Source organism: Scyliorhinus torazame, chromosome 22 (assembly GCF_047496885.1).
Source record: "Scyliorhinus torazame isolate Kashiwa2021f chromosome 22, sScyTor2.1, whole genome shotgun sequence".
Taxonomy (NCBI): Eukaryota; Metazoa; Chordata; class Chondrichthyes; order Carcharhiniformes; family Scyliorhinidae; genus Scyliorhinus; species Scyliorhinus torazame.
In genome coordinates, this window is record NC_092728.1 from 23,403,141 (window position 1) to 23,427,748 (window position 24,608).

The 24,608-nt window shown below is 53.1% G+C and overlaps 1 protein-coding gene across 4 annotated transcripts in view; it reads left to right on the top strand.

Annotated features, from left to right (window-relative positions):
- LOC140398961 (IQ motif and SEC7 domain-containing protein 2-like) overlaps positions 1 to 24,608 on the top strand; it is a 311,564-nt gene that overhangs the window by 238,222 nt on the left and 48,734 nt on the right. For 2 of the 4 annotated variants that reach the window (XM_072487971.1, XM_072487975.1), the window contains exon 1: positions 20,333 to 20,550. The exons of 1 other annotated variant lie outside the window; for it this stretch is intronic. In XM_072487971.1, the coding sequence (XP_072344072.1) occupies positions 20,438 to 20,550 (113 nt within the window). In that variant the 5' untranslated portion in view covers positions 20,333 to 20,437. Of the gene's footprint in view, positions 1 to 20,332; positions 20,551 to 20,801; positions 21,638 to 24,608 lie in introns of those variants that run through there. One more of the 4 variants, XM_072487973.1, reaches the window with a different exon arrangement.

Consider the following 24,608-nt stretch of genomic DNA (forward strand, 5'->3'; position numbering starts at 1 on the left):
GCTAACCACTGTGCCACCGTGCTGCCCTGGTGCGACCACATCTGGAGTATTGTGGACGGTATCGGTCTCCTTATTTGGGGAAGGATTAAATGTGTTGGAAACAGTTCGGAGAAGGTTTACCAGACTCATACCAGGAACGGGCAGGTTGTCCAATGAGGAAAGGTTGGACAGGCCGGGCTTGTATCCCGCTGGGAGTTTAGAAGATTCAGAGGCGACTCGATTGAAACCTTTAAGATCCTGAGGTGGAGTCTTGACAGGGTGGATAAGGAGAGGATGTTTCGTCTTGTGGAAGAATCTAGAACTGGGGAGGGGTCACTGTTTAAAAATAAGGGGGTCACCCATTTCAGACGGAGATGAGGAGAATACTTTTCTCTCAGAGGGCCGAGAGTCTCTGGAACTTTCTTCCTTAGTAGGCGGAGAAGCAAAATCTGGGAATGTCTTTTAAGGCTAGGTGGGTTGATTCTCAATTAACAAGGGGGGGGTGAAAGGTTATCGAGAGGTTGGCGGGCATGTGGGGTCAAGGTTGCAATCAGGTCAGACAAGTGTACTGAATGGCGGAGCAGACCCAAGGGGTCGAGGGGCCTCTTCCTGCTCCTAATTACTATGTTTGTATGTGTATTAATTCCAGGTGGCGCGGAGCGAAAGGCCAAACTGTTTTTTAAAACTGAAAATAAAGCCGCTACCACGGGACTCAAAACAAAGGTCCCAAACCAGGACTATTGGGAGCTCCCGGTCCGGGTCTGTGAGCTACATTTAAAGATCCCACTGACGAGACCCAGCTAGGCCCGCCTTTCCCCCACTCAAGTCCGAATCATCCCCCTCATTCCTGTGGCAGTGAGACCTCTTTCATCACTTGGCACGAGGCCTCGAGTGGCAGCAGGTGGAGCACGTGTGAGGGGAGGGGGTGCGTGACGCGGACTGGGATCGTCGCTCTCTTGCTGAGCGCTGAATCAGTGCTTCCCTCAGGCGGAGGATCAGTCTCCTCCATCTCCATTTCAGATTCAGAATCTTCATGATCCGGTGGGGGGGAAGGAGGGGGGAGGGGGAGTGACTCTCGGGTCCCTCATAGGCTTGCCGGAGGCAACAGGCGGCAAGGACGTCGTCGCTGCTGAAACTGTCTCCACTGGAGTGGGTCCCCTGAGAAGATATTTTTTCACGGCTTGCTCTTGGACTTTGACTTTGCAACAAAACGGACCAGTTTTTTCCAGCAAGACTCCTGGGCTCCATTGGGAGCCAACTCAAAATTTTGCATATAGTCGGCACCCTGAGTTCTTCTGGTGCTTCAGGTCCCCGGCTTTGACTCCACCTTCCCCCACCCCACCTCCTGAAATTGGGAAACAGCAGGCTGAGCCTGGCGCGTAGTCGTCATCCCATTAACAATTCCGCTGGTGCGACTCCCACCATCGTGCGCGGCATGGTTCTATAATCAAACAGGAACCTAGCCAATATGATATCCAGGGAACCAGCAGTCGTTTTTTCATTCTGGTTTTGAATGTTTGAACTGCCCATTCAGCCAAGCCATGAGATGAAGGATGGTACAGCGCCTCTCGACTTCATGAATCCCTGAAATTTTCCACTTCGACAATGCGGCATTCCCTCACTACTGTCCCTCCGACAGTGCAGCACTCCCTCAGCACTGACCGTCTGACAGAGCGGCACACCCTCAGCACTGACCTTCCGACAGTGCAGCATTCCCTCAGCACTGACCCTCCAACAGTGCAGCATTCCCTCAGCACTGACCCTGACAGAGCGGCACACCCTCAGCACTGACCTTCCGACAGTGCAGCATTCCCTCAGCACTGACCCTCCGACAGTGCAGCATTCCCTCAGCACTGACCCTCTGACAGAGCTGCACTCCCTCAGCACTGACCCTCTGACATAGCGGCACACCCTCAGCACTGACCCTCTGACAATGCAGCTCTCCCTCAGCACTGACCCTCCGACAGTGTGGCATTCCCTCAATACTGTCCCTCCGACAGTGCAGCACTCCCTCAGCACTGACCCTCTGACAGAGCGGCACACCCTCAGCACTGACCTTCCGACAGTGCAGCATTCCCTCAGCACTGACCCTCCAACAGTGCAGCATTCCCTCAGCACTGACCCTCTGACAGAGCGGCACACCCTCAGCACTGACCTTCCGACAGTGCAGCATTCCCTCAGCACTGACCCTCCGACAGTGCAGCATTCCCTCAGCACTGACCCTCTGACAGAGCTGCACTCCCTCAGCACTGACCCTCTGACATAGCGGCACACCCTAAGCACTGACCCTCTGACAATGCAGCTCTCCCTCAGCACTGACCCTCCGACAGTGTGGCATTCCCTCACTACTGTCCCTCCGACAGTGCAGCACTCCCTCAGCACTGACCCTCTGACAGAGCGGCACACCCTCAGCACTGACCTTCCGACAGTGCAGCATTCCCTCAGCACTGACCCTCCAACAGTGCAGCATTCCCTCAGCACTGACCCTCTGACAGAGCGGCACACCCTCAGCACTGACCTTCCGACAGTGCAGCATTCCCTCAGCACTGACCCTCCAACAGTGCAGCATTCCCTCAGCACTGACCCTCTGACAGAGCGGCACACCCTCAGCACTGACCTTCCGACAGTGCAGCATTCCCTCAGCACTGACCCTCCGACAGTGCAGCATTCCCTCAGCACTGACCCTCTGACAGAGCTGCACTCCCTCAGCACTGACCCTCTGACATAGCGGCACACCCTAAGCACTGACCCTCTGACAATGCAGCTCTCCCTCAGCACTGACCCTCCGACAGTGCGGCATTCCCTCACTACTGTCCCTCCGACAGTGCAGCACTCTCTCAGCACTGACCCTCCCAACAGTGCAGCACTCCCTCATTACTGATGCCGGTGCGGAAACCTTGTTGGGGCTGAAATCACGAGCCTCTGGATTCAGGACTCAAACCAATGACTTTTTTAACTCCGAGGTCAGGCCTGCTGCCAGTTAAGCCACAAGTGTGACCACAGGGTGTTAAGTGTGAAACATCAGAGCGCACTTTTGGGCTCAGAGGCCTGTGCTATTGGCCCTAGCTTCCGCTCAGTCATCTCCAAGCCACAGCCTCTCTCCCACCCTCGGAAACCACAAACCAACACTCAGGGCATCGCCATTGGCCGGTTGAGGCAGCGCAATCGCTTCCTCAGGGGTGACGTGCCATCCGTTCTTGCTGGCCGAGGACGTAGAACGCGGGGCAGAGTGAGGCAAGGTGACATTTCGGAGTTCCCCACCCTTGGGGAACCACGTCCCATACATCATGTTCAGTGACTGACGGGGCCATCGGGACATATTCTGATTGCCATATGTCCAGGAAGCCAAGTGGTGAGTGAATGCAGATAAACGTAGTCCGGTTATCGGTCCCGAACAGGGGAGAGACAGAGAAAGAGAGAGACAGAGAGAGAGATACAGAGAGAGAAAAAGAGTGATCGAGAGAGAAAACAGAGAAAGAGAGGGAAAGAGAGAGGGAGACAGAAGGATGGCACAGTGAGGGCCCGGATTCGATCCCAGCTCTGGGTCACTGTCCATGCGGAGTTTGCGTGGGTTTCACCCCCACAACCCAAAAAGATGTGCAGGGTAGGTCGAATGGCCACGCTAAATTGTCCCTCATATGGGAAAAAAATAATTGGGCACTCTAAATTTATTTTAAAAAAGAAAGATGAAGAGAGAGACAGAGAGCGAGGGAGACAGAGAGAAGATAGAGAGGGAGAAAGAGACAGTGAGAGGAAGAAAGAGAGGGAGAGAGAGGGAAAGATACAGAGAGTCAGAGTGGGAGTGAGAGAAGCAGAATTAATATTTCAGGACAATGATTGACGCTCAGAACAGGAGCACCAGGGCTCAGGGCAACACTGCAACAACTGTAATAGAGTAGAGCGCCATTTGTCCCCCGCCTGCCCGTCTCACCCTAGTTTGAGACACGGCCCTGACATTTGCGATCATAGGCCTCAGCTGAAAGACTCCCCGTGGCAGAGCAACGTACTGTCATAAGGTCAGTGCTGAGGGAGCGCCGCACTGTCGTAAGGTGGGTACTGATGGAGCGCTGCACTGTCAGAGGGTCAGTACTGAGGGAGTGCCGCACTGTCAGAGGGTCAGTGCTGAGGGAGCGCCGCACTGTTGGAGGGTCAGTGCTGAGGGAGCACCGCACTGTCAGAGAGTCAGTACTGAGCGAGCGCCGCACTGTCAGTACTGAGGGAGAGCCGTACTGTCGTAAGGACAGTGCCGAGGGACCGTCGCACTATCGGAGGGTCGGTACTGAGGGAATGCCGCACTGTCAGAGGGGCAAACCTGATGGAGCACCGTACTTTTTTAAGGTCAGTACTAAGGGAGTGCCACACTGTCAGAGGGTCAGTACTGAGGGAGTGCCTCACTGTCAGAGGGTCAGTTCTGAGGGAGTGCCTCAGTCAGAGGGTCAGTGCTGAGGGAGCGCCGTACTGTCAAAGGGTCAGTACTGAGGGAGCGCTGCACTGTCAGAGGGTCAGTACTGAGGGCATTTTTCACTGTCGGAGGGTCAGTACTGAGGGTGCTCTGCACTGTTGGAGGGTCAGTGCTGAGGGAGCGCCGTAAGGTCAAAGGGTTAGTACTGAGGGAGCGCCGCAATGTCGGAGGGTCAGTGCTGAGGGAGCACCGCACTGTTGGAGGTTCAGTGCTGAGGGAGTGCCACACTGTCAGAGGGTCAGTGCTGAGGGAGCGCCGCACTGTCAGAGGGTCAGTACTGAGGGTATTTTTCACTGTCAGAGGGTCAGTACTGAGGGTATTTTTCACTGTCGGAGGGTCAGTACTGAGGGTGCTCTGCACTGTTGGAGGGTCAGTGCTGAGGGATCACCGTACTGTTGGTGGGTCTGTACTGAGAGACACTGGGCGGGATTCTCACAGCCCTGGGCCGCGCCGGAGAATCCCCGTGACCGGGCCACGCCGCCCCAACGCCGGCACGTGAGTGGTTGGCGCGGCGCCGGCCGATTTCCGGGTCAGGAACGACCGGGCTAAAAAAAAAACAAATCCCACCGGTGCCGTTCTAACCTGCTCTGAGCCAGCGGGACCTCGGGGTTGAAGTGTCGGGTGGCAGACTGTGGGGGTGGAGGGGGGGTTCGACTCCGGGGGGGGGGGCACCAATGGGGCCTGGCCTGCGATCGGGGCCCACCGATCTGCGGGCCGGCCTCTCTGGTTGGAGACCTCCTTTCCTACGCGCCGGCCCCTGTAGCTCTGCGCCATGTTGCGTCGGGGCCGGCGCATTAAAGGAGCCCACTGCGCATGCGCGGATCCCGCGGCGCAGTTCGTGCCGGGATCGGCAGCTGGAGCGGCGCAAACCGCTCCAGCGCCGTGCTGGCCCCCTGTAGGGGGCAGAATTAGTCCCGACAGCGGCACGTTCACGCCATCATAACACGCAACGGCGTTTACGACGGCATGGACACTCTGCCGCAGGATTAGAAAATCCTGCCCACTAGACCTGGGCTCCCCCAACCATCGAGAACTAGTTTCTCTACTGAAGGCTTAACTCTCTCACTCTCCCTGTTGTCTCCACCTTCACTCTGTCCATCCTTCTCTCACTCTCTGTATCTCTCTCGGACTCTTGCTCTCTGTCTCACTCTCTCTGCCTCATGCTGCTGTCTATCTCATGCTGTCTCTCTCATGCTCTCTCTGACTTTTTCTCTCTCTCTTTGTCTATCTCCCTCTCTTTATCTCTCTCTCTCTCTCTCTGACCCTCTCTCTCTGTCCGTTTCTCTGTCTGTCTGTTTCTCTCTCTCCCTCTCGGTCATTCTCTGTCTGTCTGTCTCTCTCTGGCCCTCTCTCTGTCCGTCTCCCTTCTCTCTCTGCCTGTTTCTCTCTCTCCCTCTCTCTCTCTCTCTGTCTGTCTCTCTCTCTGTCTGTCTCTGTCTGTCTGTCTCTCTCTGTCTGTCTGTCTGTCTCTCTCTCTGTCTGTCTGTCTCTGTGTCACACATTTGCAGTTTGGGATGCGGGGGTAGTGGCAGAGTGAGAGAGATAACACAAGAGACTCTGATGTGCAACTGAAGCTCCAGGTGGAGCCCAGGCAGGGGCGATTGGGGAAAGTGAGAACTGGTCACACGTGAGTGAGGGCGCAATGATTTAGTTTTCGATCACTGTCTGCTCAATGGAGCAATAGCGCCTGTATCCTCCAGCCAGAGTCTGTGCGGTGGGGCAGGGGGTTCACACTCACCTTCCTTTACTCTGTCCCAGTCTCCCTGCCAGCCCTCCAACCCCCGCTAGCCCTGCCAGGCAGCTCCTGCTGCTCAGTGACCCCCTTCCTGTGAAACGTCCTCTCGTCACAGGTCGACATAGGAACAATCGGGGCTGTGCTGCGATGCACTCTGCAGTCGGTGAGCCAACACTGCTCACGAAAACGAGAGACTGATGCCTCTTCCCAGGTAAATTGATGGGCCCGGTCAGCGATGCCTTCCACAGCGAACAGCCTGACTCTCGGGAGCAGAAAGGGAGCTGATTGCAAGCTCTCCTCTGTGGAATGCCCGCGGAGGTGGGAAGTGGGGGAGAGGGGAGAAGAGAGGAGGGGAGCCTGGAACATTTTCCCCTCTGTCTCTGGCTCCTCGGCTGATGATGGGTGTAGACCGCAGACTGCCCTGCCTCATCCACTTTGTCTTTCTTGGTCCTCCAGCCTCTCCCACTCACACCCTGACCAGGGGGTAGATAGTGAGGGCTCCAACTATCATCCTCGTTATCAGCACGCTGATGCACGATCAATTGCACAAAGACTAAAGTTGGGTACAACTGTGGCTTTATTACAGTCAGATGCGTGGCCTCCTGCTGCAGCTGGCGAAATGGCAGGGCACTGGAGGTCATGCATATTTATACAGTTCTCCGTGGGCGGAGTCAGCCGGCAGGAGCTACCGGCAAACCTGTAGTGCAGGTCCTACCTTACATCTCCTATTGAAGTGGTTCACCACATTCACCCTGTTAAAAATGAGTCTGGCGGGGGTGACGTGAAACTATATACAATTAGTGCAATTATGTACAGTGGTAGGGAAAGAAAAGTCCATGTTGACGGTCTGGAGTCCGTCAAAGGTTCAGCCAGTCCAGTGCTTTGGTGCTTCGTTGGGAGCGGCGTAACGGTGGCGGCGAAGTCGGTGCTGGCGGTGGTGGAGGTGCTGATGCTGACCCGTCATCGGGAAACTGCGGGAGCGTGCAGAAGTTCTCTTCATCCTCTTGTGCAGAAAAGGGGAGGGGAGAGGTGGGGTCAATATTGGCGGCGCGGTGGGAGGCGCATTGGTGGGGGGGTGTGTTGGGGTTAACCTGACGGTGCCAGGTCCCTGAGTGTGACAGTATCTTGGCGGCCGTCGGGGAACTCATCGTAGGCATATTGAGGGTTGGCGTGGAGCAGGTGAACCCTGTCCACCAAGGGGCCTTGTGGAGTCGGACGTGCCTACGGAGAAGGACCAGTCCTGGAGCAGCGAGCCAAGTCGAGAGCGACACCCCGGATGTGGACTTCCTGGGGAAGGTAAAAATACGTTCATGGGGTGTGTTATTAATGGCGTGCACAATAGTGACCGGATGGAGTGCAGAGCGTCAGGGAGGACCTCCTGCCAGCGAGAGGCTGGAAGTGTCCTGGACCGTAGGGCCAGCTGGATGGCCCTCCAAACCGTCCCATTCTCCGGTTCTACTTGCCCGTTTCCCGGGAGGTTGTAGCTGGTCGTCCTGCTGGAGGCTACACCCCTGCTGAGCAGGAAGTGACGCAGCTCATCGCTCATGAATGAGGATCCCCTGTCACTTTCTACTTGGAAAGGCAGTGACTTGTCCACTGCACGCATCCCGGCCTTGGCGATGTCTGCTCTGATGCGGGCGAAAGCATGCTGTGCCTCGGCCACAAGGGGGAATTGGATGGACTGAATGAGTGGGCGGGCCTTGTCCACATAGTTTGGGACCCACTGAGCGTAGTAGGAAAAGAACCCCAGGCAGCGTTTGAGGGCCTTGGGGCAGTGGGGGAGGGGAAGTTCCATGAAGGGGCGCCATGCGGTTGGGGTAGGGCCCGAGAAGTCTGTTTTGCACTATATAGCCGAGAATAGCTAACCGGGTCGTGCTGAACACACACTTCTCTTTGTTGTTGGTCAGGTTGAGAAGAGTGGCAGTGCGGAGGAATTTATCAAGGTTGGCATCGTGGTTCTGCTGGTCATGGCCGCAGATGGTGACATTATCTAAGTACGGAAAGGTCTAAGTACGGAAACCGTACTGGTCGACCATTCGGTCCATCACTCTTTGGAAGACCGAGACCCCATTTGTGACACCGAAAGGGACCCTAAGGAAGTGGTAGAGGCGACCGTCCGCCTCGAAGGCAGTGTATGGTTGGTCCGACTTCCGGATGGGGAGCTGGTGGTAGGCGGATTTCAGGTCAATTGTTGAGAAGACCCGGTACTGCGCAATCTGATTGACCATATCAGATATGCGTGGGAGGGGGTACGCGTCGAGCCGCGTGTACCGATTGATGGTCTGGCTGTAGTCCACGACCATCCTGTGTTTCTCCCCAGTTTTAACCACTGCCACTTGGGCTCTCCAGGGCTGTTGCTGGCCTCGATAATACTCTCCTTAAGCAGCCGTTGGACTTCGGACCTGATGAAGGTCTTGTCCTGGGTGCTGTACCGTTTGCTCCTAGTGGCAACAGGCTTGCAATCCGCAGTTAGATTGGCAAAAAGGGAGGGGGAATCGACCTTGAGGGTCGCGAGGCCGCAAACGGTAAGGGGGGGTAAGGGCCGCCGAATTTGAGGGTGAGGCTCTGGAGGTTGCACTGGAAGTCCAGGCCCAACAGGAGTGCAGTGCAGAGATTAGGAAGGACATAGAGGCGAAAGTTACTAAATTCTATGCCCTGGACCGTGAGGGTGACTGTACAAAACCTCGGATCGGGACGGAGTGGGATCCGGAGGCTAGGGAGATCATTTGATTGGCAGGGTGGACCACGAGGGAGCAGCGCCTTACCGTATCTGGGTGAACGAAGCTTTCGGTGCTCCCGGAGTCCAGCAGACACGAGGTCGCGTGGCCGTTGATTTTCACTGTCGTCGACGCGGTGGCCAGGTTGTGCAGGCGAGATTGGTCCAGCGTCATCGAAGCAAGCTGCGGATAGCCATCGGATGCTTCGGGTGGCGAGCGTGTGTGGTTCCGATGTCGGGATGTCCGGAGAGCCTGTGGGGGACAAGATGGTGGCGCCCATTGCGGGGTCAGGACAAGATGGCGGCGCCCATGGCCGAAGGGGGACAAGATGGCGGCGCCCATTGGTCGCACAGGGACCCGGGAGGAGAAGATGGTGGCTCCCATCGTGCGTCTGGCGTGGGGGAGTGGGCGATAGCGGGCACAATCGCAGCGACTGTGCGGGCCTGGCACACCGCCGCGAAGTGGCCCTTTTTACTGCAGGCTTTACAAACTGCAGTGCAGGCCAGGCAGTGTTGGCGGGGGTGCTTCTGCTGACCGCAGAAGTAGCAACGGAGACCCCCGGGGTGCGCAGGCCGCACTGTCAGAGGGTCAGTGCTGAGGGAGCGCCGCACTGTTGGAGAGTCAGTGCTGAGGGAGCGCCGCACTGTCAGAGAGTCAGTACTGAGCGAGCGCCGCACTGTCAATACTGAGGGAGAGCCGTACTGTCGTAAGGACAGTGCCGAGGGACCGTCACACTGTCGGAGGGTCAGTACTGAGGGAATGCCGCACTGTCAGAGGGTCAGTACTGAGGGAGTGCCTCACTGTCAGAGGTTCAGTTCTGAGGGAGCACCGCACTGTCAGACAGTCAGTGCTGAGGGAGCGCCGCACTGCTGGAAGGTGTGTACTGGGTGAGTAACCTGGCCAGTATTCGGAGAAGATGGAGGATTTTTGTTCACTCTGTACAAATATCCTGCCCTCCTGACAACGCTTGTGGAAATACCTTCTCGATTGATCATCCCTTGTGTTAAATACCGAGCCTGTGTGAACGCCACATTTTCACAATTTTTCTTCATGCATGACTTTTCCTCTGAGCAGATCTCTCTTTCAAAATCCCTTTTGTAGTTCTACCTGACTGCCATATTATTTCTCTCCTTGGTTTCTACCAACGTTGGTCCTTCGGCAATCTATTTCTCCTTGCATTTCTCCCCCCCCCCCCCCCCCCCCCCGCCCCCCCGCCCCGGGAGTTGAGGCGACGCTTGAGGTAATGACAGAGTGAGTGACGGTCAAATCTCTGTTGCACGATATCCCACTCAGCCAGGAGTGTCAAGTCAACCTCTCCGTGTCCCAAGAGACACATACTCTTGATGGAGACGCACCACGAGCAAGTGAGGCGATGGCGGACACAAGTCGACAAGAACCCCCCTCGAGCCTGTTACACAGGAACAGGAAGAGGCTCCTTTCGAGCCTGCGGATGAGGCTCGGCATCCCTTAGGCCATGAGGCTTTCCGCTGTGTTAGTCACGTTGCCATTTGGCACGCACACATATTTCTATGTGGCTATTTACTAGCTCGCAGAGTTAGAGAGAGGGAGAGAGATAGAGATGGAAAAGGAACTGGACAACATAGCTCCCATGTCTGAAGGCTCTGTCAGTCCTGTGCATAATCTCATTGAGGTTTCCAGGGTGGGGAAGTGAGTGTGATTCAGCTTTTGAGGAATTGAGAGAATGGGGAAAGATGCAGAAGCAGCTCTCCCAGGAATTCTGAAGTCGGCTTTCCAACAGTGAGCCACGCCTCCAAGTATTAACTGCATTCCACGGATGCCAAGGGAAAAATCGTTAAACTGGTTTTAGAGAACAAAGAACAAAGAAAAATTACAGCACAGGAACAGGCCCTTTGGCCCTCCAAAACTGTCTAAAACTGTTGCCTATTTTCTAAGGATCTGTATCCCTCTGCTCCCTGCCCATTCATGTATCTGTCTAGATACATCTTAAATGACGCTATCGTGCCCACCTCGACCACCTCCGCCGGCAATGCACTCCAGGCACCCACCACCCTCTGTGTAAAGAACTTTCCACGCATATCTCCCTTAAACTTTTCCCCTCTGATGCACTAAGCGTCAAGAACCACAAAGACATGTGAGACTTTAACCAAGGCTTTAATACACTACATAGGAAGCTTACCCGACACAGACGACCCCAGACAAAATGGGTCAGGTTCTCAGAAGCTGGGTCTTATACCTAACTCCCGGGGGAGTGGCCAAGGCGGAGCTTTCCTTGGCCAGGTCAGGTTACACACAGGTGACCGAACCTCTACAGAGCTACAGTACAATACACAGTACAATACACAGGATTTACAGGGCCACGTTACACACAACTATTATATAACTATGTACAATGCTAGGGAAGTACAGTGGTGTATCACCACACCCTCTCACCTTGAACCCGTGACCCCTAGTAATTGAGTCCCCCACTCTGGGAAAAAGCTTCTTGCCTCTGTCTATACCTCTCATGATTTTGTAGACTCAATGAGGTCCCCCCTCAACCTCCGTCTTTCTAATGAAAATAATCCTAATCTACTGAACCTCTCTTCATAGCTAGCGCCCTCCATACCAGGCAACATCCTGGTGAACCTCCTCTGCACCTTCTCCAAAGCATCCACATCCTTTTGGTAATGTGTGAGGCACGATCAATTTGACTGGAGACGAAGTTGAATCCAAACTGAGGCTTTATTAGTATCAGATGTGTGGCCTCCCTCAGCAGCTGGCGAAATGGCTGCGAGTTGGAGGCCACGCATATTTATAACCCACCTCCTGGATGGAGCTAGCATGCAGGGGCCACAGGTGAACCTGTAGTGCAGGTTCTACCATACAACCTCTAATATCAGAACACAGTTTTACCACAATGTGGCGACCAGAACTGTACGCAGTATTCCAAATGTGGCCGAACCAAAATCTTATACAACTGTAACATGACCTGCCAACTCCTGTACTCAATACCCCTTCCAATGAAGGAAAGCATGCAATATGCCTTCTTGACTACTCTATCGACCTGCGCAGCCACCTTCAGGGTACAATGGACCTGAACACCCAGATGAAATGAAATGAAATGATCTCTCTGTACATCAATTTTCCCCAGGGCTTTTTCATTTACCGTATAGTTCGGTCTTGAATTGGATCTTCCAAAATGCATCACCTCGCATTTGCTCGGATTGAACTCCATCTGCCATTTCTCTGCCCAACTCTCCAATCTATCTATATTCTGCTGTATTCTCTGACAGTCCCTTTCACTATCTGCTACTCCACCAATATTAGTGTCATCTGCAAACTTGCTAATCAGACCACCTATACCTTCCTCCAGATCATTTATGTATATCACAAACAACAGTGGTCCCAGCACGGATCCCTGTGGAACACCACTGGTCACAGTTCTCCATTTTGAGAAACTCCCTTCCACTACTACTCTCTGTCTCCTGTTGCCCAGCCATTCTTTATCCATCTAGCTCGTACACCCTCGACCCCATGAGACTTCACTTTCTCCATCAGCCTACCATGGGGAACCTTATCAAATACCTTACTGAAGTCCATGTATATTACATCTACAGCCCTTCCCTCATCAATCAACTTTGTCACTTCCTCAAAGAATTCTATTAAGTTGGTAAGACATGACCTTCCCTGCACAAAACCATTTTCCGAGGTCTACAGCTGTTTGTCAAAAATGGACTGGTTCTCGCCCTCAAGCCTGTTACACGGGAATAGGAGGACGTTCGTTCAGTCTCCCTCACGAACCTGTTACACAGGAACACGAGGAGTTCCGTTCAGCCCCCTTTGAGCCAGTGACATAAGAACAGGAGTAGGTCCATTCAGCCCCCCACCCTCTCTGTTGAGCCTGTTACACAGGAACTGGAGGAGGCCCATTCAGCCCTCCTTTTGTGTCTGTTACACAGGAACAGCCTGATTCTCTTTCTCGTTCTTTTTTAAACGTCACCTTTTCTGATACCAAGGAGTGAAGGATCCTTGGCAATCGGTGGTGAATGGGGTGGGGGGGCATGATTTAGGCTGCCGGTTTGTTGTGTCCAGTTAGAAAGAGGGGGTTTGCTGAAGGACCTGTCTCCCATGGCAACCTCTCTGTTGCTCTCAGTTCCTCTTTCTGCAGAAAGGCAGCACTGGCCTTGTAAAGGACAACTACATGAGGCCTACAGGTCAATCTAGGCCTGACCTCTGCCCTCTCTAATAACAGGGGAGGTGGGTGGAGTAGAGGTCCTGTCAACAGGAGCCCTGAGCACCTTGTATTCAGGAGATGCAGGGTCAATGCCGGGGGTGGGGGAGTGGTGGGTGTGTGTGTTAGGGTTGATAACGGGGTAGGGATAGAGGCAGACTGCCTGAATTGGCAATGGGAGGAGCTCGCTTCTCAAGCTGCATACAGCTGTCGGAAATGGATTGAGAGATCAGGGAGGGAGAGAGAGACAGGGAGAGTGAGAGCCACATCCACACACACACACACACACACACACGAGCATGTGGTGCCTGCACTGTGCGTCAGAGAGGACCCGGTCAGCACTGCACAACAGAGTCTCGAGATGGTAAGCCAACTGCCTGCGAGGGGAACCCCTCGAGAGAGAGAGAGAGAGAGAGAGAGGCCTCAGACTGTGATGTTCAGAAGTCTGTCACCAGCCCCCTCCCCCTGCGGGCTGGGATTCCGAAGCACCCCAATCTCACGGGTTTCCCTCACCACCCCCGCCCCACCGCCTTGTCTCTGTTTCAGTCACCGATCTGCTATCTAGCCATCTCTCTCTCTCTCTTTCCTTCTCTCTCCCTCTCTGTCTGTCTGTTTCTTTTTCTCTGTCCATCTTTGTTTGTCTCTCTTTTTCTCTCTCCCAGCATCTCACTCACTCTATCTATAGGTCGCTCTCTACCCCTTTCTGTCTCTCTCTGTTTTTCCTCCTCCCTCTATCTCCCCGTCTCTCCCCACTCTCTGTCTTTCATGTATCTATCTTTCTCCTTTTCTCTCTCTGCCTCTCACTGTTTTTATTTGCCTCTATCTCTCGCTCTGTCGCTGTGTCCCTATCTCGCTGTCTGTCTCTCTCTATCAGTTTCTCTTTGTCCTGTCTCTGTCTCTCCCTGTGTCCCTCTCTGTCTCTCTCTTTTCATCTGTCTTTTTTGAAAAATTTCCCATTAAGGGGCAATGTAGTGTGGCCAATCCACCTACCCTGCACATCTTTGGGTTGTGGGGGTGAGACCCACACAGACGCGGGGAGAATGTGCAAACTCCACACGGACAGTGGCCCAGGGCCGGGATCGAACCTGGGTCCTCGGCGTCATGAGGCAGCAGTGCTGACCACTGCACCACCGTGCCGCCCCCTCTTTTCCCCTATCTAAAACAGAGTTCTCTGTTTTCCTCCCCACTGACATCCATGTTGGGCTATGGATGTGAAGGGCCGGATGTGAAATCTCATAGTTTTAAATGCGAGGGCCCTTTGCCCTTCCCCAGCCCTTCAGTGCACACAGCTGGGAATGTTTCAGATGCTGTGGCGTTCACATGGCCTCCTTCACAAGTCCGGCAGTTCCACAAGTTCAAGCGAGATGCATTCGCAGGTGGAGTTAAACATTTCTGACTCCCTGGACCAGACGTTCAAAGCAGGCTCAGGAATTTGACATCAGATGAATCTCAGATCCGAACCTGGTCCCGAGCTGTGCTGTGCTTGAGATGCAATGTTCAAATGGAATTTTTAAAAATGTATTCATTCCCAGGATGTGGAGCGTCATTGGCCGGCCCCAGCATTTGTTGCCCATCCTTAATTGCCCCTCGAAAAGGTGGTGGGTGAGTCGCCATCTTGAAGTCCCCGTGTGGTCTAGGTACACCCACAGTGCTGTTCGGGAGGGAGTTTCAGGATTCTGACCCACTGACAGTGATGAAACGGCCGATATATTTCCAAGTTGGGATGGTGTATGTGTGGTGGGGCTCGGAGAGGGGGACTTACAGGCAGTGGGCGTTGTCCTTCTAGGGGGTAGAGGTGGCGGGTTTGGTTGGTGCTGTTGAAGGACCCTTGGCGAGTGGCTGCAGTGCATCTTGTAGATGGTATACATGGCTGTCGCTCTGCGTTGGTGGGTGGAGGGAGTGGATGTTGAAAGTAGTGGTTAGCTTGTCGATCGAGCGGGGCTCCTGGATGGTCTCGAGCTTCTCGAATGTTGTTGGAGCCGCGCTCATCCAGGCGAGTGAGACGAGTATTCCGTGAGGGCAGCACGGTAGCACAATGGTTAGCACAGTTGATTCAAGCTCCAGGGTCCCAAGGTCGATTCCCAGCTTGGGTCACTGTCTGTGCAGAGTCTACACGTTTTCCCCGTGTCTGCGTAGGTTTCCTCCCACAGTCCAAAGATGTGCAGGTTAGGTGGATTGGCCATGCTAAATTGCCCTTAGTGACCAAAAAGGTTAGGTGGGGTTACTGAGTTACAGGGATAGGGTAAAGGCGTGGGCTTAAGTAGGGTGCACTTTCCGAGAGTGGTGCAGACTCGATGGGCCGAATGGCCTCCTTCTACACTGTAAAGTCTATGATATATGATCTATGATTCCATCACACACCTGACTTGTGCCTCGTAGATGGTGGACAGGCTTTGGGGGGAGTCAGGAAGTGAGTTACTCTCTGCAGGATTCCCAGCCTCTGGCCTGCTCTGGTAGCCACAATATTTATATGACTGGGTCCAGTTTCAGTTTCTGGTCAATGGTAACCCCCAGGATGTTGATTGTGGGGATTTAGCAATGGTAATGCCATTGAATGTCAAGGGATGATGGTTAGATCCCCTCTTGTTGGAGATGGTCACTGCCTAGCACTTGTGTGGCACTGTTCTGGATTAACCACTGAAGAAGCTCCATAAAGAACCGGGGGCAAGGGTAGATGAGAGGTTTTTTTTAGATAGAGAGTTGTTGTAATCTAGAAGACTCTGCCCAAATGGGCGGTGGGTGTAGATTAACCCTCAAAAGGGGAATTAGAAAAATACTTGAATGGTAAAAATGGGAGGCTATTGGAGGACAGCAGGGCAGCACAGTAGCACAAGTGGCTAGCACTGTGGCTTCACAGCGCCAGGGTCCCAGGTTCGATTCCCCACTGGGTCACTTTCTGTGTGGAGTCTGCACGTTCTCCCCCGTGTCTGCGTGGGTTTCCTGCGGGTGCTCCGGTTTCCTCCCACAGTCCAAAGACGTGCAGGTTAGTTGGATTGGCCATGCTAAATTGCCCTTCGTGGCCAAAAAGGTTAGGAGGGGTTATTGGGTTACGGGGATAGGGTGGAAGTGAGGGCTTAAGTGGGTCGGTGCAAACTTGATGGGCCGAATGGCCTCCTTCTGCACTGTATGTTCTATGTTCTATGACAGTTATCTATGTCGGGAATTAAAGCAAAGTGGGAGGAAGAGCGGGGATAGGGCGATTGAAGAGGAATTGTGGTGTGAGGTGGCAGAAGCTGAATGCCTTGACCTCGTGTGCGAGGCTGGGGCTGATACAGCTGAAAGTCGCACATAGGGCGCACCTCACAAAATCAAGGATGAGTCGGCTGTTCGGGTTGGTGGAGGATGTCTGTGAGCGATGTGGGAGGGGCACAGCAAACCACATTCATATGTTTTGGTCCTGCCCAAAGCTGGAAAGGTTTTGGAGGACAGTATTTTGCACAATATCGGGGGTTTTGCACATGGATGTGGAGCCCGGTCCGTGAAAGCCATATTTGGGGTGTCGGACCGTCCTGAGTTGCAGGCGGGATCGGAGGCGGATGGTTTAGTCTTCAACTCACTGATCGCTCATAGGCGGGTCTTGTTAGGGTGGAGGCAAGTCTCTCCACCCTGTGCCTCGGTGTGTGTAGGGGGGGGAACCTTGCTGGAGTTTTCGATCCTGGAGAAGTTTGAGCTGGGGGGGGAGGGGGGGGGGGGGCGGCGGCAAAGGAGGGGTTGTACGATTCTCGGGGTTTGTTTATTAAGCACCTTTGGGAGTTAGTTACCAATGACTGTTGATTGGATTGGATTTGTTTATTGTCACGTGTACCGAGGTACAGTGAAAAGTATTTTTCTGCGAGCAGCTCAACAGATCATTAAGTACATGAAAATAAAATAAATCAAAAAGAAAATACATAATAGGGCAACACAACATGAGGGGGGTATCGGGGGAGATAGGGGGCGTCATTATCCGACCCCCCGCCGGGTTGGAGAATCACCGGGGGCTGCCGTGAATCCCGCCCCTGCCGGTTGCTGAAGTATCCGGCACCGGATATTCGGCGGGGGCGGGAATCGGGCCGCGGCGGTTGGCGGCCCCCCCGTTCGATTCTCCGGCCCGGATGGGCCGAAGTCCCGCCAATAAATTGCCTGTCCCGCCAGCGTGGATTAAACCACCTTTTGAACGGCGGGATAAGGCGGCGTGGGCGGGCTCCAGGGTCCTGGGGGGGGCGCGGGGCGATTTGGCCCCGGGGGGTGCCCCCACGGTGGCCTGGCCCGCAATCGGGGCCCACCGATCCGCGGGTGGGCCTGTGCCGTGGGGGCACTCTTTCCCTTCCGCCTTCGCCACGTTCTCCACCATGGTGGAGGCGGAAGAGACTCCCTCCGCTGCGCATGCGTGGGAAACTGTCAGCGGCCGCTGACGCTCCCGCGCATGCGCCGCCCGGGGATGTCATTTCCGCGCCAGCTGGCGGGGCAACAAAGGCCGTTTCCGCCAGCTGGCGGGGCGGAAATTCCTCCGGCGTCGGCCTAGCCCCTCAATGTTGGGGCTTGGCCCCCAAAGATGCGGAGCATTCCGCACCTTTGGGGCGGCGCGATGCCCGTCTGATTGGCGCCGTTTTGGGCGCCAGTCGGCGGACATCGCGCCGTTTCGGGAGAATTTCGTCCAGGGTTTGGGGGGATTGTTTCCTTTTTTTATATTGTTGGGGTTGTTTTCGTTTTTCTTTTGTATGGTGAAAATATGATCAATAAAAATATATTTTTTAAAAGGAATGGAAGGAGCGTAGGAGTCAGGGATAGAGGGAGAGTAGGAATCAGAGATAGAAAGAGAGAGCGTGAGTAAGGGATAGAGAGGAGACATAGAGAATAGGGTTCAATGGGGGAGTGAGAGGCAGTGGATATGGAATAGAGAGCGTGTATATTGTTGGGGGACTTTGTATAGACTGGAGGGAGTATACATGGAGTGCCGGTGTATATATGTTGTACATGAGTGTGGTGTGTGTATATGGAGTGTATGTGGAGTACAGTGTGTGTATGTGGTCTGTATTTGGAGTGTGGTGTGAGTATTTGGTGTGCGGTGTGTGATTATGCAGTGCAGTGTATGTATATGGAGTGTATGTGGAGTGGTGTGTGTGTATATGGAGTGCGGTGTGTGAATATGGAGTGGGGGGTGTGTGTATGTATGTGAGTGTATGTGGAGTGCAGTGTGTGTATATGGAGTGCGGTGTGTGAATATGGAGTGGGGTGTGTGTGTACGTATGTGAGTGTATGTGGAGTGCAGTGTGTATATGGAGTGTGGTGTGTATATATGGAGTGCAGCATGTATATATAGAGTGTGGTGTGTGTGTAAGGAGTGTATGTGGATTGTGGTGTGTATATATGGAGTGCAGTGTGTGTATATGGAGTAAATGTGGAGTGCAGTGTTTGTACATGATGTATATGGAGTGAATGTAATAATAATAACCTTTAATAGTGTCACAAATAGGCTTACATTATACTGCAATGAAGTTACAGTGAAAATCCCCTAGTCGCCATACTACGGTGTCTGTTCGGTACATTGAGGGAAAATTCATCTAATAAGCATGTCTTTCAGGACTTGTGGGAGGAAACCGGAAAACCCGGAGGAAACCCACGCAGACACGGGGAGAACTTGCCGATTCCGCGCAGACAGTGACCAAAACCAGGAATCGAACCTGAATCCCTGGCGCTGTGAAGCAACAGTGTTAACCACTGTGCTACCGTGCCGCTCATTTGTATAGTGTTTTTACCTTAAGAGAAACATCCCATGTCAACATAATTTGTTAAATACTGTGCTATCATAGAATCATAGAATTTACAGTGCAGAAGGAGGCCATAGAGCACCCTACCTGAGCTCACACCTCCACCCTATCCCTGTAACCCAGTAACCCCACCTAAACCTTTTGGACACTAAGGGCATTTTAGCATGGCCAATCCGCCTAACCTGCCCATCTTTGGACTGTGGGAGGAAACCCACACAGACACGGGGAGAACATGCAGACTCCGCACAGATAGTGAGCCAAGCCGGGAATCGAACCTGGGACCCTGGAGCTGTGAAGTAACTGTGCTAACCACTGTGCTACCGTGCCCCCCATGTGGAGTGCAGTGTGTGGAGTGGAGTGTGTGTATATGAAGTGTATGTGGACTGCAGTGTGTATATATGAAGTATATGGAGTGCGGTGTGTGGATATGGAGTGTATGTGGAGTGCAGTGTGTGTGTATGAAGTGTATGTGGAGTGCAGTGTGTGTACATGGAGTGTATGGGGGGTGTGGTGTGTGTATATGGCATGTTTGTGAAGTGCAGTGTGTGTATATGGATTGTGTATGGAGTGCGGTGTGTGTTTCTAAAGTGTATATGGAGTGCAGTGTATGTATATAGAGTGTATGTGGAGTAGTGTGTGCATATGGAATATATGTGGAGTGCAGTGTGTGTATCTGGAGTGTGGTGTGACTCTCTAGAGTGTATATGGAGTGCACTGTGTGTATATGGAGCGCAGTGTGTGTAGCCGGAGTGCAGTGTGTGTATCTGGAGTGCGATGTCTGTCTCTAGAGCATATATGGAGTGCAGTGTTTGTATATAGAGTGTATGTGGAGGGCAGTGTGTGTACATGGAATATATGTGGAGTGCAGTGTGAGTACATGGAGTATATGTGGAGTGCAGTGTGAGTACATGGAGTATATGTGGAGTGTGGTGTATGTATCTGGAGTGCGATGTCTGTCTCTAGAGCATATATGGAGTGCAGTGTTTGTATATAGAATGTATGTGGAGTGCAGTGTGTGTACATGGAGTATATGTGGAGTGCAGTGTGAGTACATGGAGTATATGTGGAGTGCGGTATGTGTCTTTAGAGTGTATATGGAGTGGAGTGTTTGTATACAGAGTGTATTTGGAGGGCAGTGTGTGTATTTGGAGTGCATTGTGTGTCTCTAAAGCGTATATGGAGGGCACTGTGTGTATATGGAGTGCAGTGTGTGTATATGGAGTGCACTGTGTGTATCTGGAGTGCAGTGTGTGTATATGGAGTACATTGTGTGTATCTGGAGTGCAATGTGTGTCTCTAGAGCGTATATGGAGTACATTGTTTGTATATGGAATGCAGTGTGTGTATGTGGAGTTGTGAGCTGTGTTGATTTTGTTGTCTGGGCTTCAGGCCAGGGGGCGGGCGGACAGGCCTGTAGCTGCTGGGCAGGGATTGGTTCTCAGACTCTGTATGTCCCCGGCTAGGCTGTTTGATGGACTTTCTGGGAGGTTCCTGACCGGACGTTTGTTTTTCATCTTGTTTGGAAGTTAGACCTTGACCGAGGCACTGAGCTCTCTCACTCTCTGTCAATACCTTGCAGCCGGGCTGACATTACCTCCAGCCATGGCTCGTCTGAGTATGCCGTCTATTAGCTCCGCGCTGGAGAGGGCTGTCAAACTGGAATACAGCAGGAAAACACGGAAGCTGAAAGCAGCCAGCAGGGCCACGTTCTCTACGTAGGTGAAAGAGTGTGTGAGCGGGGTGGGGGCTGGGTCATTACTGTGTGTGATTTGTCAGTGATTGTGGAATGCTGTGTGATTCTAGCCTTTAGGGGAGAGTGGGAGAGCGAGCCAGGGAGAGATAGAGGGACAGATAGGGGGAGAAACAGAGAAGGAGAACCAGAGAGACATAGAGGGAGAGATAGAGGGAGAAACAGATGGGTAGAGGGAGAGAGAAGGATACAGAGGGGAGAAAGGGATAGAGGAAGCTACAGCGAGAGAGACAGAGAGAGGGATAGTGGGAGCGAGACTTAAGGAATAGAGGGAAAGAGAGAGAAAGACAGGGAGAGAGAGAGAGAGATTGGGGGCTCGACGGGGAGGAGGAATAGGGAGAGAGAGTGAGATAGAGAGGGTGATGGACAGAGAGAGATGTACAGAGAGTGAGGGAGGGAGAGTCAGAAAGAGAGAGCAATAGAGAGAGAGATAGGGACTGAGATAAATCGAGAGGATGACGGAGTTAGAGACAGAATGTCAGAGCAAGCAATAGAGAGAGATAGAGATAGGTAGAGGGTGATAGAGAGTGAGACAGACAGAGAGAGCGAGAGAGATAGAGCGGGAAAGATTGACGAGGACGGGTCCAAGGATGAGGGGTCTTCAACTCCGTGGACAGATTGGAGAAGCCAAGGCTGTTCTCTTCAGACGAGAAGGTCGAAGGGTAATTTGATTGAAGTTTTCACAAACATGAGGGGACGTGGGGGGTTCTGGGACAGAGTACAAAGAGAGAAACTGTTCCCATTGATGAGAAGATCAGGAACTGGTGGGGGGGTGGGTCCAGAGATTGAAGGCATTCGGAGGAAGGAGCGATGGGGACACAAGGAGAAACATTTTCACGCAGCGAGTGGTTAGGATCTGGATGCCGCTGCCTGAGAGAGTGGAGGAGGCAGGATCAATCAAGGCTTTCCAAAGGCGGAATCGGGATCTTTATCTAAAAAGGAAGAATGGACAGGGTCACGGGGCAAGTGGATAGTACTTTAGAATGGCCAGCATGGATTTAATGGGCTGAGTGCCCTTCTTGGACCTTGCATTATTCTACGAGTTGCCACGGGTAAGTGCGTCCCTGCCAGCTAGATTTTGATTGTGAGTTGATGATTCTGTGGTTCCTAGGCCTGAGACTTCTGGGGGTGGGGTTCAGAGCAGAAATTCTTTCACCGTGTACAGAGGGGACCCATGCTATTTGCCTCTGTGTCTCTTGATGTGGGAGTTAGTCAATTCGCAATGGCTTTGCGGGTTCAGGGAGTGTAAACACCCACTCCCTGGCTTCACTGGCTAGGCCCAGCATTTATTGCCCATTCCTAATTGCCGCCATGCCTTCTTGAATCACTGCAGTCCCTGTTAGGGAGTTCCAGGATTCTGACCCAGCGACAGTGAGGGAACGGCCAATATATTTTCAGGTCGGGATGTTTGTGTGTGTGTCTGGGGGGCTCACAGAGGAAACTTGCAGGTGGTGGGTGTTCCCCCTTGTCCTTCTAGTGGAAGAGGTGGCGGGTTTTGGCGGCACTGTCATAGGAGCCTTGGCGAGTTGCTGCAGTGCATCAGATGGAAACACTGCTGCCACTATGCATAGGTGGGGAGAGATAGGGCAGTTGAGCTCTAGGTTTTTGATATCACAGAGAGAGAGAAAGAGAGGAAGCTGTGGGCAGATCGGCAAACCTATCAAAGTAATTTCCCCCAAGTAAATATTACGCAGACTGAAGCCATTGTTCTTGGTTCCCGCTCCAAACTCCTTTTCCATAGCGAACGACTCCATCCCGCTCCCTGGTACACTCTGAGATGAAGCCAATTCGTTCACAAACTCAGTTTCATGTTCGATCCCTGAGATGTGTTTCCTATCTCATATCCACTCCATCACTCCGCCCATTGTCATCTCCGTAAAGTCGCTCCACTCCATCTTTGTCTCATCCTCTGTGGAAAACCATCATCCGCATCATCGTTACCTTCAGACCCGACTATTCCATCGCTCTCCTGGCTGCTCTCTGGAAACTTCAGCTCATCCCAAAGTCTGCTGCTCCCCCATCCCATGTCCTAAATCGCACCGAGTCTCTGTTCACCCATCACCCCCTGTGCTCGCTGACCCACATGGCTCCCAGTCCAGCATCGCCTCCATTTTATCCTTGTTTTCAAATCCCACCACACCTCCTCCCTATCTCTGTAACCTCCTCCAGCCCTACAACCCTAACTCTGTAACTTCATCCAGCCCCTACAACCCTCTCCATCTCTGTAACCTGCTCCAGTTCCTACAACCCTCCCTATCTCTGTAACCTCCTCCAGTCCCTACAACCTTCCCCATCTCTAACTTCCTCCAGTCCCTACAACCCTCCCAATCTCTATAACCTCCTCCACCTCCTACAACCTTTCCTCTCTGTAACCTCCTCCAGCCCCTACAACCCTCCCTATCTCTGTAACCTCCTCCAGCCCCTACAACCCTCCCTATCTCTGTAACCTCCTCCAGCCCCTACAACGCTCCCTCTCTCTGTAACTTCCTCCAGCCCCTACAACCCTCCCTATCTCTGTAACCTCCTCCAGCCCTATAACCCTCCCTGTCTCTGCAACCTCCTCCAGCCCCTACAAACTTCCCTATCTCTGTAACATTCTCCAGGCCCAACAACCCTCCCGGTCTCTAATCTGCCCAACGCCTACAACCCTCCCTAGCTCAGTAGACCCTTGAAGCCCCTTTAAAACTGTCCCTTTCTCTGTAACCTCCTCAGGGCCCCAACAACCCTCCCTATCTCTGTTAGCTCCCACAACTCTCCGAGATCCCTAAAGCCTCCCAATCTGGCCTCGTGCGCACTCCCCCCTGATTCCCATCGCTCCAGCCTTGGCCTTCAGCTGCCGGGGTGTGTGTGTGTGGGGTCTCTCTCTCTCTCTAAACCTCGCTCCTCGACCAAGCTTTTTTAAAATAAATTTAGAGTAAATTTTAAGCTATGAGGAGCGATTGAATAAACTCGGTTTGTTCTCACTGGAACGAAGGAGGTTGAGGGGCGACCTGATAGAGGTATACAAAATTATGAGGGGCATAGACAGAGTGGATAGTCAGAGGCTTTTCCCCAGGGTAGAGGGGTCAATTACTAGGGGGCATAGGTTTAAGGTGAGAGGGGCAAAGTTTAGAGTAGATGTACGAGGCAAGTTTTTTACGCAGAGGGTAGTGGGTGCCTGGAACTCACTACCGGAGGAGGTAGTGGAAGCAGGGACGATAGGGACATTTAAGGGGCATCTTGACAAATATATGAATAGGATGGGAATAGAAGGATACGGACCCAGGAAGTGTAGAAGATTGTAGTTTAGTCGGGCAGTATGGTCGGCACGGGCTTGGAGGGCCGAAGGGCCTGTTCCTGTGCTGTACATTTCTTTGTTCTTTGTTCTTTGTACCCTATTCATTTTTTCCAATTAAGGAGCAATTTAGGTAGCCAATCCACCTGCACATCTTTGGGTTGTGGGGTCAAAACCCACGCAGACACAGGCAGAATGTGCAAATTCCACACGGACAGTGACCCAGAGCCTGGGACCTCGGTGCTGTGAGACAGCAGTGCTAACCCACTGCGCCACCGTGCTGCCCCTCGACCGAGCTTTTGGTCAACTGCCCCTAATATCCCCTCAATTTCATACTTTGTTTTGGGACCCCCCCCCCTCCCACACAGGTGAAGTGCCTCCTGTCACAGCGGTCATGTAAATGTGGAGTTTGCGATGTTGACCGCCTTGTTGCCTTCAACCCCGTATCCTTTCCCGGGGCGACCGAACGATTTCCGACATTGTTCATATACTTGACATTCCCAGCATGCTTTCGCAATGCTTTAAGGAAATTGTGCCCATGTTCCCCTGCGACGCTGTCTTTGAAGGCTCGAGTCAATTGAAGTTCAAGGCCACCCTGTGAGCTTTATAATCAGAGGTGTTGAGTACAAAAGCAGCATTGGGGAGTTAAGGCTGAATCTTCGTACAGCTCCAGTTAGGCCCCAACGAGAGTTGCCACTCTCTGTAGGATGGATGTGAGGGTCCTCGATAGAAGGGGCATGGAGGGAGAG